General features: G+C 39.1%; 1 protein-coding gene across 2 annotated transcripts in view; it reads right to left on the bottom strand.

Moving 5' to 3' along the window:
- The window catches only part of adcy3a (adenylate cyclase 3a), a 64150-nt gene that overhangs the window by 22031 nt on the left and 25442 nt on the right, over nt 1-16677 (bottom strand). Inside the window, exons 5-9 of one of the 2 annotated variants that reach the window (XM_015346195.2) lie at nt 15107-15234; nt 7450-7608; nt 5956-6121; nt 3545-3664; nt 1956-2098 (exon numbers count right to left, since the gene is read on the bottom strand). In XM_015346195.2, the coding sequence (XP_015201681.2) occupies nt 1956-2098; nt 3545-3664; nt 5956-6121; nt 7450-7608; nt 15107-15234 (716 nt within the window). The remainder of the gene's footprint in view (nt 1-1955; nt 2099-3544; nt 3665-5955; nt 6122-7449; nt 7609-15106; nt 15235-16677) is intronic. The other variant, XM_015346200.2, reaches the window with a different exon arrangement.

Below are 16677 nucleotides of genomic sequence, written 5' to 3'. Positions count from 1 at the left end.
ATTAATAGGACCCCTCTTTGTATGCTTTCTATTGCCTCTTGTGCTTAATAAATTTAATGTTAAACTGTATTAAAAGGTATTGTTATACATGCGTAAGAACTACATGAATAAGTCAAATCAACAGTTCTAGGCTTTGTTGAGAGTCACTTGATTACTGATGTTTGTCACATTTTTCCACAATATCCATTCTATTTATAACATCCTGGAATGGAATGGGAGTGATTTACATCATATAAGTCTAGGTGTAGATTTAATCAAAATTATTAAAATATTATATGCAAACCCCTCATCTGTGTTGATTGCAAATAACATATTATTACAGCTTTAGGTGACTTAGAAGTGTCTCTTTGATTTTAGATAAAGTTTGTGACACTGGGAAGAGTAAATACTTCTAACCTCAAAGGATAGAGGATGTCTGCTGAGGTCTGGGGGGTCCTTTGAACAGAAACAATAGTAAAGTTTACCTTAATATACGTAGGGAAGTTGTGGGTTAATGATAGGCAAGAAGCAATACAGACACAGACAATATAAGATGACATTAAGAGCACAAAGAGAAGAAAGAGAAAGGAGAGAGGAAGAAGGAAGAAACAAGGGGAGCAGGGAAAAGAGAGAGGAGTCCAGAGGAGTTGAACATGAAGCTTGTGCCAGGCAAGAGTCCCTACTTTCCTGATCATCCAAACCTTTGAACCTTTTTAAAGTGTGCTATGCTGCTTTTTTGGGAATTTGGGTTTCCTGGGTAAAAGATACCTCAGTTAGAAACATCTTGATTAGGATGCATTTTATGGGTTGGGATTTAGGCTCCCATTTACTGTATATGGCATCCAGGGTCCAGAGAGAAAGATTTAACTACAGGTTGCTTTGTAATTAGTTAGAAGGTATCTCATCTCTTGTCTGGCTCACCTCTTCTCTGTAGGCATAATACAAGTTTAGTGCTTAGTAGCAGTCTGGAGTTTTCTGGGTGACCAGAATGTTAGGCCTCTGAAACGCCTTGTCTGTAAATACTGTATATAATGTAACTTTGTGTGTTGTATGTTTCGTGTCTAATATTTGTATTAACCAAGGTGCCTGGATTATTACTCAACACACCTGTGCCAGAGAATCAACAATTCACATGCCTCTAGTTATACCAGCCGCTCGGGTATATGGTTAGAAATCACGTACTGTACAAGTTGGGGGTTATGAATAATTATTTCACTGATTGACTAAACCACTCGGTCAATTCCTGGATTTTCACCATGTCCGTAACCCCCCATTTGTAACAATATGCTGTCTTAGTTTGCAATATCCATACTGTAGGTACTTGTCAGGGCTGCACCTTTGCTGTGTTGTTGTTCACCATCTCATTAGACCATTTAGCACAGGTACTGCAGCAATCCACAGCAAATATCCCTGCCAATACTGAAAATGCACGGTATAATATCTCACTGTATGCTGATGATACTTTTTCTTTTCAGATTCCCTCTCAATCACTTCCTGTTTTGCTTGATACTTTTACTAATTGAAGGTAAAGTTCAGGTGGTATGGTGGCAAAGTGCTTAGCAATGTGTTTCACAGTGCTGAAGCCCTGGGTACAATTCAGTCTATCAGCTATCTACGTTGGTAATATTTGTTCTCCCCGTATTCACATGGGTTTCCTCTGGGACCTCTAGATTCCTCCCACAGTCCAAAGACGTACAAGTAGGTTAAGTGGCTTCTGAGAAAATTATATGTGTGTGTGTCGTGTGTGGTCTGTGATGGACTGCTGTCCTGTCCAGGGTATCTTGCCCTGCGCTTGTTGCTTGCCAGAAGGGGATCTGTTTGTCCTCTGCAACTCTTTATATTAATAAAGTGATTGGAAAATGGATGGATACTTTCTGTTTAAGTTTGTATTGTGCTGTCCAGTCTTGTTCCCATAATAAAATACAGTATATAAAGAAATAAGCCAAGTACACCACCCTCCCATCCCTTGGCCTTACGCCTGCACAGTTTCTCTCTCCAGCAGGGCTTCATTCAGAAGCTTGTTCAGCTCCTGCTCGTTCTGTTGTGCATCTATCACTCGCTCGGCCAGGTCACGCAGACGCAGCCTCCGCCGGGGGTTAGGGAATGAAGGATTCACTACCTGTAGGGAAAGAAAACAGTTGTCATGACGTTGACCTCAGAGTTAAACTGCATTAGTTCAACCTAACATAAGCTACCGTCTAAAATGCGAATGAAGAAGTGGGGAGAGGTGAGACTTTTACAGTATTTATGAACACAAATTACAAACAAATACTGTAATTCAGCATACTATATATACTATACAATGCACTAACAATACTACCTCTGGGATAATATTTTGTTAACTTCTTTCAATTTTTCTTCACCATTCAAGAATGGTATTATTATACACCCAACAAATAAAGTATTGTGTTGGAAGTAGATTAATTATACCAATGCATATTAAGACAAAGTATTTGATCATTTGGTCAAATTTAGACAATATAGTCTGTTATCAAGTGTTATTCAATGAGAACATGGCTTCTAGCCACAGAGAACAAGGGCAGGCCACCTGTTGATAGACTCTGGTGTTTCTTGAGAGCTATGGACTATGTCATTAATAGAGCTCCCAGGTCAAGTCTCTGCATCTACCCACCAATAGGAAGTCTGTCACAAAGGCAAAATTGGAAAATGAAATGGCCTGAGGGGTCAGTTTCTAGTGAAAAGCTAATGACAGGTATGCAAGGGTTAGATTTAGACATCCAGCTGTCTGCTGCTCCATTTGTATTTTGAAGTATACAAATTGGAGTATAACATGCTTAAAAGACCAGTTTGAGAAATTGCCACCTAAGCTCTTTTTAAGCCTGAAATGGTTTGACAGGCCTCAACCTAAATAAGGTGACTGGATGGAAATGAGGCGTCTGGATGGAGTCTGGTGAAAGTAGTCTTTTTTAAAGAAATTTCTCTTCACTTACACACAAAGCTTAAAAAACCCAACTCCAACACCTTGATATGCCAGACCACCTAAAATCTTCAGAACACCTACACAGAGAGACTTCAGATGCCTGACTCAAATGAAGGTTATCAAATGAAGATGAATACAGCAGTCTGTCCCAATTGTGCCACCTGACATCACATTGTCAAACAAGTCAGCTCCCAGGACACCACCATCACAGATACTAAAGTTCAAACAATCAGTCACTCAGTGTATAGTACCACCAAAAACACAACAAAAACTGTTACTGCAAGTCACAGGTACTGTAAGTAACAATGCAGTAGGAGAGGTAATGAGCAAACACAACAGCAAGCATATTTTTGGGCAAGTTTTAATGGAAATGTACCACTATTCTACTTTTTAACATCTGCGAGGAGGTTTAAGCATTTCATAAAAGCACTCTGTGCATTTCATACTTACTGAAAAGCAAAGACAAGGCAGTGCATATTTCTCTATAACTATTTGAATATAGTTCAAACAGCAACAATGTCAAGGATTTTCCCCTCTAAATAGCAGAATAAATCATTTGATTATGAAGTCTACTGTATCCTGACCCACTTCAAACACCACTCTGCTTCTTCATCCATTCCATACCCGAGTGTCCAGCTCCTCGGGCTCCTCGGGGGTGGTGCAGGTGGTGTTGATACTGCCGTTGCACTCCTTGGTGTTGATGAGCAGTGGAGAGTTGCCGTTTGAAGATGTGAGCGACAGCTTCTGGAGCAGAGCAGAGCGAAGGAGAAAGAGAGATCAGGGTGAAGCTCGCCTATGCCAAGACAGCAATAACTGTCCCTTTGCCCTACTCTCACCTACTGAGATTGTGTTATTAACCACTCGTGATCTGTTTAATATTTGGAATAATTTGGAGCTCACTTTTGAAGTGCTTGACAACCAGTTGACCATATCAACAGAATTTATTTGAATATTTGGAGACATGTCCAAACTGGTTTTAATGAAACCCCATAGCATGCTGTGCTCCCTTAGGGAGTGGCTCTGTCCTGGAGGCAGATCTCTTCAAATAGATCTACTATTTTGAGGAAGAAAGTTCTTGTTCTCCTTTGTTTCTGTAAAGTACAGTTCTTTCCGGACCCTATGTGGACGACACAATCCGAAGAAGTGGGGAAACACTAGGAAAACGTCATGCAGGAATACGGGGCTGAAAACAGGGGGGCGTGTCCAAAGTGCGCTGGTGCATGGGGGAGGTGTGGCCGAGGCAAACAATCCAAAAGTAATCCATAGAGGGAATCCAAAAACGGAAGGCAAAGTCCAAGACCAGGGGATCCATCCAAAGTAGTTAAAAACCAGAACCGGGTCGGAACCAGTGGACAAGGAACAGGAACAGGAACAGAGGTTAAAACCTTAACGGGACAAAGCGCTTCCAGGTCCCGGACTCGCACGGTGCGGAAACCAGATGCAGAGCCAGGATGCGTGTCAGCGGCTGGCTTTTAAGGTGGGCTGGAAAAAGGGATCAGGTGCACAGAATAAAGTCTAAAGTGAAAGGGCTGGAGCACCCTTAAGGAGGGGGGACTATAATCATGACAGTACGCCCCTCCTTTTCAGGGCGGCTCCGAAGCCCTAGGAAAAAAAAACAATGGAATCCAGGCTGCCAGGGTGCCATCCCCGGGGTCCAGGTGTTGGCTCTGCATTCTGTAAGATACAGTTCTTTCCGGACCCTATGCGGACGACACAATCCGAAGAAGTAGGGAAACACTAGGAAAATGTCATGCAGGAATACGGGGCTGAAAACATGGGGGTTTGTCCAAAGTGCGCTGGTGCACAGGGGAGGTGTGGCCGAGACAAACAATCCAAAAGTAATCCATAGAGGGAATCCAAAAACGGAAGGCAAAGTCCAAGACCAGGGGATCCATCCTAAGTAGTTAAAAACCAGAACCGGGTCGGAACCGGCGGACAAGGAACAGGAACAGGAACAGAGGTTAAAACCTTAACGGGACCAGGCGCTTCCAGGTCCCGGACTCGCACGGTGCGGAAACCAGATGCAGAGCCAGGATGAGCGTCAGTGCCTGGATTTAAAGGTAGGCTGGAAAAAGGGATCAGGTGCACAGAATAAAGTCTAAAGTGAAAGGGCTGGAGCACCCTTAAGGAGGGGGGATTATAATCGTGACAGTTTCTTTTGCTGAAATATGACTTATTGTTAAATAAAGCCTGGACTGGACTGGCTTACATTACCGCTTCTAAGAAGAAGACTGAAGACTTTCACTCATTACTGCTGGCTTCTACATTCCTTTCCCTGGTGTCAGTGCGCTCTTTCTTTTTTTGACATAGCACATATATACTGTAGCTGGGGAGGAAAGGTGGACGGAAGCAAAGCATCATTGAGGCCATCTATGAAAACTGCTATCTGATGGAAACTCTTGGGGTCCACTGTGGTTGGAGAAAGGGTTGCCACCTTGATAGAGGTGATGGGTTGGGGGGGAAAGATTTCCAGATTATTTTTTCTTCCCCCTAAAACAAGTGATCACGAACAAAACTATTTTTGTTTTCCCAGCATTTATTCTTAATTATTAGTGAGACCTTCTCCGCACACTCAGACTTAATTTAAATGATCTCAGCTTTGGCAGTTATGTTCTATCTGTGGGATCAACCTAAATAAATAACACCACATGCTCAGTAAAATATTTAATCATTTGATTAACATGGCTTACATAAGCTTGTGTCAATAATTCCTTCATTTTGCTACCATACCATGGGCAGCAAACAAAACCCGGAAGAAAAAGAATTGAGATCTACATGATCTATTTAAATAAATAACATTTAAATACTTTTTCTTTTTCAAGCATTTTTGACAGAAATGTGCACTTTAAATAAAACTTTTCTAGTAGGGTTTAGTAGCCAGAATAAATTAGAGTATGGTACTAGATAACTGAAAAATAATTGCTGATTAATCCACCAAAATCCAGATTGAAACCACAAGATTCTATACCTTATGGTCTGTGAAACTGAATACTATGAATATGATGAAAATTAATGTTTAAAGTGGTGATACTCACAACACCATTGATACCATTTTTGCTGAATGGCATCTTGGGTACAACCACTAGGTATGTCTCAATGCCTTTCTCCTTCAGGTATTCATTACGCTCCCCACCCCTTCCTGGCTCCACTTCAAACTCGCCATGCAGGCACTCCAGAGTGCTTTGAGAAATGTGGACTCGGCTGTAAGAGACACAATCAAAATTTGTGCTTTTCTATTCTTTTGTGACCCGTCTATTTTCTTTGCTTTCTTACTTCTTTTGTATTGTCTCCTTCTGCACTTGTAGCATACTACGGTATACATGCGGTTCCCGATGACTAGAGCTGAATCACATGGCTAAAAAGGCTTCATCTTGTAAGCAGCAGTTGGAAATCACCGCAGAATTTCAAGCCAACTAAACATGCTCTATTTTTAGTCAGGATGAAGGTGTGGCTAAATATATGTGTTACCCTAAAAAAAGAGTCTATGGTACTGTAGGTCACTAGAGGGTTGTATGCATATCCTACAGTTCTGTATATTCAGAGAAAATTACATTGCTAAGTTATACTCTATATAACGTACATGAACCAGATGTTTAATATTTTGAATTTGTTGTAGTCTGTTATTGCTACAAATCCCATAAAAAAGGAAGAAACACTGAACCTTCCCTCAAGTGTTACATAAAAAGAATTCCATATTGTGCAGATGCTGCTGAAGCAGACGACATGGTGAGATACTCATTTTATTTTTTAAAGCTGTATTATAGGGACTGAAGTACGTATCCTTAACCTCTTCTTTATAAAATCTCCCACACAGACAGAAAAGGCATTTGGTAACATTTTACTTCTTTTGACTATATAAGTTATCATTCTGAGCATTCACATTTTAATGTAAAATATCCACTTAAAAATACACATATACATAATTTGTAAGTGAATAAAATAGGAGATCATTGGAAAGGATATGACAGTCTTTAGTAGGGTAATATTTTTTAAATTAGGTAGGTACAGTCCTATCTCATTTTTTAGATTTAGTCCTGATTCTTTGATTTAGGATGAGGATGCGGGTTACATTTCTTTTTTTGGCCTGTTCAGGCTTTGCATAGTGTTTCAGGTTACTGAGCTAGAGTACTGATTTTCTGGGCATATAAAACACAAGCCTCAGAGATGTTTAGAATTGTACATATGTGTTACCATTGATCATTTTGTGGTGTCATGTTATTTTATTGTAAATACTTTTTTAAGTTTGTTTCTTCCAACAGTACTGTGCCAAAAAATAAATGTGCCTTAAATTGCTACCTACCATTCAGGTTTATTTCCTTTTCTACTTCTCTCTATTTCAAAAACAATGTTATTTTTATTTTTAACCTTATATTACCTTTGCAATTTCTCTGGTAAACTTTCACATTCATTAAGACATGTTGGAGTTGTCACACAAAGTGTAGTGGAGTATGACTCTGGTCATGTAAGCACAACACAATCTTCTGTAGTTAAGCTACTTGTTCATATAAAAAAACAAGACCAAGAATTACCCTGGAATGCCCCCAGCCTCCATCTTGTTTGCCACAGTGACGTCTGTAGACCAGACATCATATTGCCAGCGCTTCTGCCCAAGAACCCCACCTAGCACAGTGCCTGTGTGCACTCCAACCCGCATGTCAACATCAGTCTTCGTCTTCTCTCTCACATACCTGCCAGCCACACAACAGATGGACATCATTACCGCTACATTTTAAATGGAGACTTCTCAACTGATGGATTAATATCGATCATGACTTTAGATGTACATTACTCTACTTGCACCACATTGCCTTCAGAAAAAAACATAAATTAACTTAAAATCTACTGCAAATATCCTCTGTCTCTTGATTCCTGCCAGTATGACTGAATGACTAACTGAGCAGTGCTTCTGTTTAAAGATAAAGGGATAGTAGTAAAACTCTTCACCCTTAATAATCATCCATAATGAGTTTCAGGTACCTCAAATCCTGTTCATCCAACACACTCACCAGTCAGATACATTCAACTTTTGATAAAACATTATCTGCAGTGAAAACATTTTCTATAGTGAAATATTTTTTTCTATAGTGCTTTAGGAGAGAGTTGGCACTGACTGGAGGAGCATTGCATCTGTCCAATCTTATCAATGCAGTGCCCTGCCAATTATGTGCCTCTTCTGTGAGTGGAGAATCTTAGTCACCATCAGTTTAGTGACATGACATAGGATTGGACTGGCAGCCTTAAAAAATATTAGAATTTTTTTAATTTTACCAAAGAAACATGTAGCTATTTCAAGTTCCAAGTCAACAAGTGGTAGGATGCATCATTTTTATCTAAATGCAACAAGTCATAAACATTTCTGGGTGGTTCTTTTTCTAAAGTTACTGTATGAACATAGATTATTTTTGTGAATGTATGGTTAATTATATAACCTACAATTGAAAACAAAATGGGCTTTAAGACATAGGGCAGCATGATGGTGCTGTGGTTAGCATTGCTGCCTTATAGCACTGAGGCCTGGGGTTCACTTCCTGGAGTGTTACTGTATCTCTGTTCTCCCAATGGTTATTTTGGTTGTGTCGGGGTTTTCTGGTTTGCCCCTATACTACAAAGACATACTGTTAGACGAATTGGCTTCTGAAAAAATTAGCTCTGGTGTGTATGTGTATGCTTGTCTATGTGTATTTGTGTCCTGTGATTGGTGTTCCCTTGTTTCCCAGGTTAGGCCCCAGCATCCCTCCTGACTCTGTACTGGATAAAGCAGTTAAAAATGGATAGACGTCATAATTTTGCGACAATATTTGTTGATCAATAAGAATGAATGCTGCAAACTTTGTGCTTTTGCTGAAACACAATTACATTTTCATACAATGGGATAAGGATAACAAAGTCAGTTACAGGATAGCTGTTTCCAAAAAAAAAATCCTTCTTAAAACCAACTTTTTAAAACATGAATGGAGGAAGGTAAAAACTAGTCGCAGTATTTTGTTTCACCACCACTTTCACTGATGAATACAAGGCATCATAACATCTGTTTTTAGCTGCCATCTGAAGATGATTACACAGGTGTGTGGGCAGATTGGAGAAACACTATTTTCCCTTGTATACCTTAAAACATTTAACAAATGAATTAGATTGCATTGTATTTATTCATGTCATTTGATAACAGAGATACTTATTATTAAGGCTTTTGCTTGATAACTGTATGCAAGCCCTGCTTTGAAATGTTATATTGAAGCCTTAGTAATTACGATAGAGTTGTTTGTTTTGGGTGCTTTAATTATGTTTTATAGATGCTCTGTGGTAATGAATTAAATGAAACTTTAGTTTGGCTTGATATGAGCAGCCATCTTACCCCTATGTCTTACATACCCATTTTGGCATACTTTTTCAAATGTTTATTTGATTCCAAATAGAAGCAAATCAAGAGTCTGTAACATCCATTATTTTCTTAATAGCAACATTCAGAATTTAAAAGCTAGATTTACTGATTATACATTTTGGAAAAAATATACTGTACATGTACAAAGGCATTAAAAACACAACACATGGTATTGGTGTGTTGCAATGCCTTTCCGTACATAAGCTATAACAAGGATAGAATTACAGTACAATGGTGTATTGAATAATATTCACAAATAAAAAGACATGGCAGATGTTAAAGTACCCTTTCTTTACAAAATAACTAGAGAATTTCTGAGAACTGAATGCTTTTAAAATACATATGGTACCTGAAGCAAGACCCGGAGTCACTGATTAGAATGCAATTTTACAGGGACAGGCAAGGATTGTCTAGCAAGTTAATAACACAAAAATCGAATTGTTTATAGAAGAGGAGACTTTGGTACAAGAATTTCTTGAAGTGAAAATTTCCCTTAAATAACCTATCAGCATGTTATGAAAGTACACTTTTAACAAACAAACAAAAAAAAATAGAAACATAAAAAAGAGTGAAATAATAAAAGCGTAAGAGGTAGGAACATTTTAAGCATAGGCCTAGAACTTGAGAAAAATTACAAAAGAGAGGAGGCCATTCAGCAAATCTAAAATGTATCTGCTAGTAACTAATTGATCCAAATATTTCATCCTGTGCTTTCATGAAGGAAACCAATATTTCAACAAAAGCAATATTAGTTAGCTAGCTTGTTCCAGAAACGTACAAACCTTTATGCAAAAAAGTCTTCAGTTGAAAATGCACTTACAGAAAGTTTCCACATGTCTGAGAGCACAAATATGAGAAGGATATTTGGTCCATCTAGCCCATTTTGCAGGTACCTGTAGTAGTTAATGGATTGAAATACCTCATCTAGCTTTTTTGATAAAGGTTAGGGTATAAGCATCAACAGCATTAATGGATAGCTAGTTCCATAATCCTTTGACTAAAGAAGTGCCTTTTGTTCTTGGTTTAAAATGCACTTCCAAGTAATTCCTACTTTTGTTCTCTAGCTTGTGTTTCTGTTTTTACCTCACTGGGAAGACTTTTTGTTAAAGTCTTTGATGATTTTGAATACTTGGATCTGCATGTCAGAACCTGGTGAACGCAGGCATCTTGTGTATAAAAGCCATAATTAAAAAATATGTATATATAAATATTTGGTGTTGTAAAAGTATCTGATTTTGATTTGTGAGTTCTCTTCTTGCTCAGCTTCCTCATCTGAGATGTTTTATCTCATAACACAGAAGAAGAAGCAGTTCTGCTTTGTTTTCAGTACACATACTACAGTATATAACAATTTGATCCAGTCACTAAATGTATTTAATCTGTTCAGGCTGACGTGGTAGCTTGGCTCTACTGCATTCTACAAGGCCGATTTCTGTGACTGAATGCAACCAAATTTGGTTTATGGCTATTCAGTCTCCCACTAACAGTGGAGTTACATTTTGCACATACAATTGAAGAAATTTGTGACATCGTGTTTTCCTTGTCATCAATTTTCATAGGAAAAAGATATTAGGTTTTGTGATAAGTGCATCTATATACTGTACTGTCCCTGCTCACAGCATTCAAAATGCCACAAGCTAGACAGAGGTGAACTTCGCTACACCAAAAGACAACAAGACCTTCTGCTGCATAACAATTCTTATGAAACTGAGTTTTTAATGAAAGTTCGGGAGGGATGAAGGCAGCCGAGCTTATTCGACACAGCTGCTGCAATTCCCACTAATTCTGACGTAAGCAACCGGTCTCCATATATACCAAACATCACCCTCTCTTCTCCCTTGTTCGTTTTCTGCATCCCTCCTCCACCCCCTCTCCACCTTTGCAGCTGCCAATTGGTCGCATGGGGGTCCTATCCTCCCCGTCCAACGGTCAGGAGGTTGGCCCTCAGCCAAGCGCGTTAAGCCAAGTCTTCACATTCCAATAAAGGATTCTAATTTCTCCCAACATTAAAACATCAGAAGTTTAGCATCATGTACGTGTAACAAAATGATGAGGTGGGGGCAGAGGAGTTGGAAATAGCATCCTGGCACTGGCAGGTAGTTAGATCCTCACTACCAGCTTGCACTGCTCCCAAAAGAACCTTGTTAATAAGACAGAATTAAGTGTTGCGGTGCTTTCCCAAATGAGGCCTCATCTCTGTTCATCTCTGTGGTGCAGCCACAGAGAAACTATTCATGCAGGCTGATTTAAATATGTTTTCTTTTGATAAGGGACAGCTCCCAAAGGGGGATACACTTAGCTAAGCCTGGCTATCATGATCAATGGTCATCCATTGACGCCTATCTGTCTAGGGAGTGCCAGATGGACATCTGGGCTGCATTCCTAAGTGTCAGGAGTAAGTGACTCATATCTCACCTTGATCAACCAATCAGGGACTGGTAGGGCCGAGTAACCCACATGGGACTCTGATGCCCATGGAACTTTCAGCCAATCAACGAGCTGAAGTTCCTCCAGGTAAAAAAAGGCAACACAGAGAGCCTATGAGATTCAGTAAGATTCTGTGGACTTTTCTAAAGGGAATTCAAAGGAGAATTCCAGGGCAGGACGGCCCAGGAGCAGAAGGCTCCCAAGGGCAGGACATTCTCGTAGCGCGCCTCCTGACCATCCTGAGACTCAGCCCAGACAACCACGGAACGGCCAGTGTGTCCGAGTGCCAGAACTTTCCTTTGTTCTAAGAGTCTAGAGCGGAGGTTGCCATAGAGTAACCAGAGGATCCACCCGAGGTTAGCACCAGCAGCAGGCCTCGTGAACAGGTCGGAACTGTGGACAGCTGAATCACTATTCAGAACTAGCGCTTCATCAGGAACGAACCGGTCCACTTCCTGACTTGCTGGGACCCACGGTCATCTTTTCTCCTGTGCACAAACTTTGCTAGTTAAAGCCAACACTAACTAGCCGGTCAGTGAGCATCAGCAGCGCACCGTCGCAAGCTGCACAGCACAGCCTGCCACCGAGCCAGAGAGCGCGGATTGGACAGCAACAGCCTGCAACTGTTTCTTTGAGTCCGCAGGAGATCTGAATCCCCAGAGATTGGATGAGTATTCAACTTCACTGCATTACTGCTCGAGAATTCAATTGTTATCCCAACCAGTTGATATCAATTTAATTCCTAAGAATTATGTACTTGTTTTGAGTATCCAATGTAGAAGTTATAACCAAGTTCATTTACGAAACGGTCTAAATGAATGATATACTGAACGTGTGTCCTCTTGATATATGTAACTCTTTGTAACTGACTGAATATATACCTTTTGTATTCTGATAACCATCTCGATAAGATCTGTTAGGTTTATATGCATATTCTATGTATTAATAAATGTATCCTCATGTATTAGTACCTGTGTGTGTGCGTTGTTTGAGTTATATCGCATGGATGGATTCTAAGGCCATCAAAAGAATCAATTTTGTGATTTACTGCTACAATTAATAATTGTCCCAGTAAATGCCCAAACCCTACAGAACTGGTGCCTTCAGAGAGCACACTACAACAGTATTGTAAAAAAGTATTGCTCACATCATTTATTACATTTTGGTTAAAGCAAAAATGCTACTGAAAAATTCAGAGTAGGTTATTTCCCCGTGATATGATGGTCAATGTATGGAAACAAGTTCTGAGAGAAATCACACTTCTACTTTTGCTACACTTAAATAGAGATTACATTTTGTCTAGCCAATCCATTTTACAAGCACTGACAATACAAGTCCGGTGACCTCCAAGAGTTGTCCCTTTGGGGGAAGATCAATAGGAACTCTGGAGGACAGGAAAAAAAATTAAATTACTTGGCTCCGGGGATGCAGCACCCCACTGACCTTGTCAAATCAGTCAAAGCAATAGACAATTCCTAATGTACTACACAAAATGCTTCCAACTGGAACAAAAGTAAATCCAGCACAAAGTACTTTGATTTCTACATGGAAAATCTCACACCAAAGCTAAGATACAGTATGAATTGACTGTTCATTTACTGTTGTGTACTGACGCACAAAAGAAACATAACATATCAAATTAAATTACAAAAAGTGAACAAAAACAGATGTGATCAAGGAATCAGTAAGTATTCAATTCGAAAGGTTGATATTAAAACATCAGAGATTTAGCATTATGTATGTGTAATCAGGTGAAAAATTCTTTATTGATCCCGTAAGGGAAATTGCAGAAGGATGAGGGATGAGGTGGGGCCTCATGAGGGATGAGGTGGGGCTCAGGAGTCGGGAATAATGTCATCACACAAGTGGATGGTTAGATCGCCATGATCATCTTGCAGTACTCCTGGCTTGTAAAAACCTCTGGAAGCCCTCCCATGTTTTTTTCTAATTTTTTAGAAAATACATTTTAAAAAAGGAATCCTGTGTGAATTCCTTCTTACAGAACTGGGAAGGACCTGTTAGATGTCACCAAAGCCATGCAGCAAAGTGACTGTGACGTAGACGCCATCAGGAAGTTGCTCTGTGAGTGATCATTGTCCGTTTTTATACCTGGCTGCCCTTAACACAGGGTTACATATGACCTTCGTAATTAAATAACACAATCCTGGCAGACCTGATCAGTCTCTGGATAGCTGTAGAATGTTCCACCAGCTGGAACTCCTTTGCAGCTCAGACCAACCAGGTGAAGGTTGACTGATTATAGCTGATGTTTTACTGCACTCATATCAGGATGAAAAGTTGGCCTCAACATTGTTTCCCTGAAGTGGTATATTATCTTGCTGGAAAACTGACACTCTGAGCAGTAAGGTTGCCTTCAGCGTGCACCAAAGGCTTTTTTGTTGGAAGGAATCTCCTTGAATATCTCTCCTCTTTCAAGTTGTCATGTACAATGCAACAGCTAGCATATCACTAACCATGGTGGCTCAGTACACATTGTCTTTCGTCAGGTCTGTCAAGGGCAAAACAACATTCTTCTAAGAACAAGACACCAACCCACTCCCCCTGCTGCTACATGAGATGTTCTGCAGCCCATAGAGCACAAAAACTGTGTTTTATTGGCTGTCAATGTTACTCCTGAATGGCATCCAAGTATTCTGATTATTATTGTGCAGACAGCAACCTGCAGTCATTTTTCAGACACAATGATTATCTTATTTCCTATGCTGGCATTTCTCATACTGAAGCCACTGCAGTGTTAGATGGATCAGACAGAAGTGATGACCTTGGGCCAGAGGCAGAGTCCTTTTCTCTGCTTTTGGGATTAGACTGTTGATTGCTGAAAAGCTAAAACCAACATCTCATTGTCTGTGTAAATTATGTCATTTACAAGTCACTTTCAATCATACTGATAGTAATCAGATAACATTTGTTACTTGTGTGGGGCATGGTCATATATTTTGCATATCCCATATATTAGTGCATAAATTATTTTTTGTGACTGTTTTTGCAGATATTATTTATGGACATTTGAACTGAAATACCAAACACTGAGCATATAACATACTTTATGAAATTGTATGTGCTCAGTTTTTTCTTATTACAAGGAATAATATTACTCACACAAGGTAAAATATAAAGAACATTTTGAGGCTCAATGACTTGTTAATATTAAAACATAATACTTCTGCACTTAATATAGAGAATATACATTAAAAACATATAAAACATCTACCACAAACTTATTTACTCATTTTCTGAAATGCAAATGTTTCTTGTGCAGTAAACCCTAAGAAAGCAAATATGAAAACTTCATATAGGAACCAGTTATAACCAATTTTGCATCCCTGTGGATAGGGAGTGTGTTTAAATCCATTACTTACGATATGGCTTCCACCATGGCTAACCCCATCAAAATAGAGCAGACTGCATGGTCTTCTCGGTAATCCGGCAGGCCACAGATACAATAATAGCAATCCCCTAAGATCTTTATTCGCAGTTGGTGGTATTTCTGTGAAAGAAAAAAAAAAGAGAATAAGCGTCATAGAATCATCGTAGAATCAGTTAAATCTCAGCCTGTCATGTGAATCAGCCACTCTGACAATCTTCAGCAACTTCCACTGCATGGTGACCTACTTCTGAAGTAAATGGAAAAAAACAGTCTATTCAATACATCAAGAAGGCTCTAGAGTCTAGACCACCGATAAACAACCTTGAAATTGGAACAATACCACTTACTCAATTTAGAAAATATTTGTTTCAATTAAAGAAACTGAGAGCTACTGTAGAGTGGAGCAAAACCCAGAAGCCCTTGTATCTTTTGGTTGCCAAATATTATTCTAGACCAGGAATGGACAGCTTATGTCCTCCAGGGCTATAGTACAGCTGTTATTACAGATATAGCACTTCTTAATTAGTGTCATATGTGACACTTGCAGTCTAGAACTCCTTGTTATAGATTACTACTCCTTAAAGGAACAAGGTAGTTCAACAGCTATAGTACTTATAGTACACCAGGTGGATGCTGCACATTGGTTGTGGTGGAGGGGAGTCCCCATTACCTGTAAAGCACTTTGAATGGAGTGTCCAGAAAAGCGCTATATAAGTGTAAGCAATTATTATTATTATTATTATTATTATTATTATTATTTACTACTTAAATGTCTTTGATGGTGAGTGTCAGATGGGACTTTTTTCTTTTTATAGTCTAAACAGGCAGAGGCAGCAACATGATGAAAGACATCTATGATTGACCTTCAGTTGTACAAAATGGACAAGATACCTAAGCATTACAGGACATTCAGATTCTAATAAAAATTACCAGAGTAAAAGTGGTGTCTGTGTATTGTCAATTATAAAACACTTTTTTGGCAGAATATGGACTCAAAATATATACATTTAAAAACAGCTTTCCCAGTGGTTATTATGCAACAGCTTTTATTCTAACACCTCCATTCTAATAATTAAACTAAAATGTTATTTGACAGCATAAATAGCTACAGAAATTATAGAAAGAAGAAATAATACATAGATTTCAAATGCATTTGTATTAATGGGAAATGAAATGTAACTCAATTAATACAGCTATGACAAAACAATTAGTACAACAATAAGATGTCTGCAGATATGACATCACTAGCAAGTGGAATAATTTCTCCAAAGCCAAAGACCATATTACTTAGGCATTTCTACAGAGGCATTTCTCTAGTGTAATGGTGTCAAGCTACGGATGTTTTTAAGCAAGAAATGGCTTTTTCATATATGAAAATTCTTATCACATATGTATTCAATTGTAATCTCTCACATTACGGCATTTGCAATGCAGTTAACTCCACTGCAATGCAAGTAAACTCCATTAAGAAGCATAGGGTTCCAAACACATGGACCGGGAATCCATGCTATTATGTCATAACACTTCTTGTTGTACTATATTTGTGCAAAGATGCCAAGGTGC

The sequence above is a fragment of the Lepisosteus oculatus genome, chromosome 2 (genome assembly GCF_040954835.1).
Source record: "Lepisosteus oculatus isolate fLepOcu1 chromosome 2, fLepOcu1.hap2, whole genome shotgun sequence".
NCBI lineage: Eukaryota > Metazoa > Chordata > Actinopteri > Semionotiformes > Lepisosteidae > Lepisosteus > Lepisosteus oculatus.
This window is presented reverse-complemented; position numbering and strand designations above follow the sequence as displayed.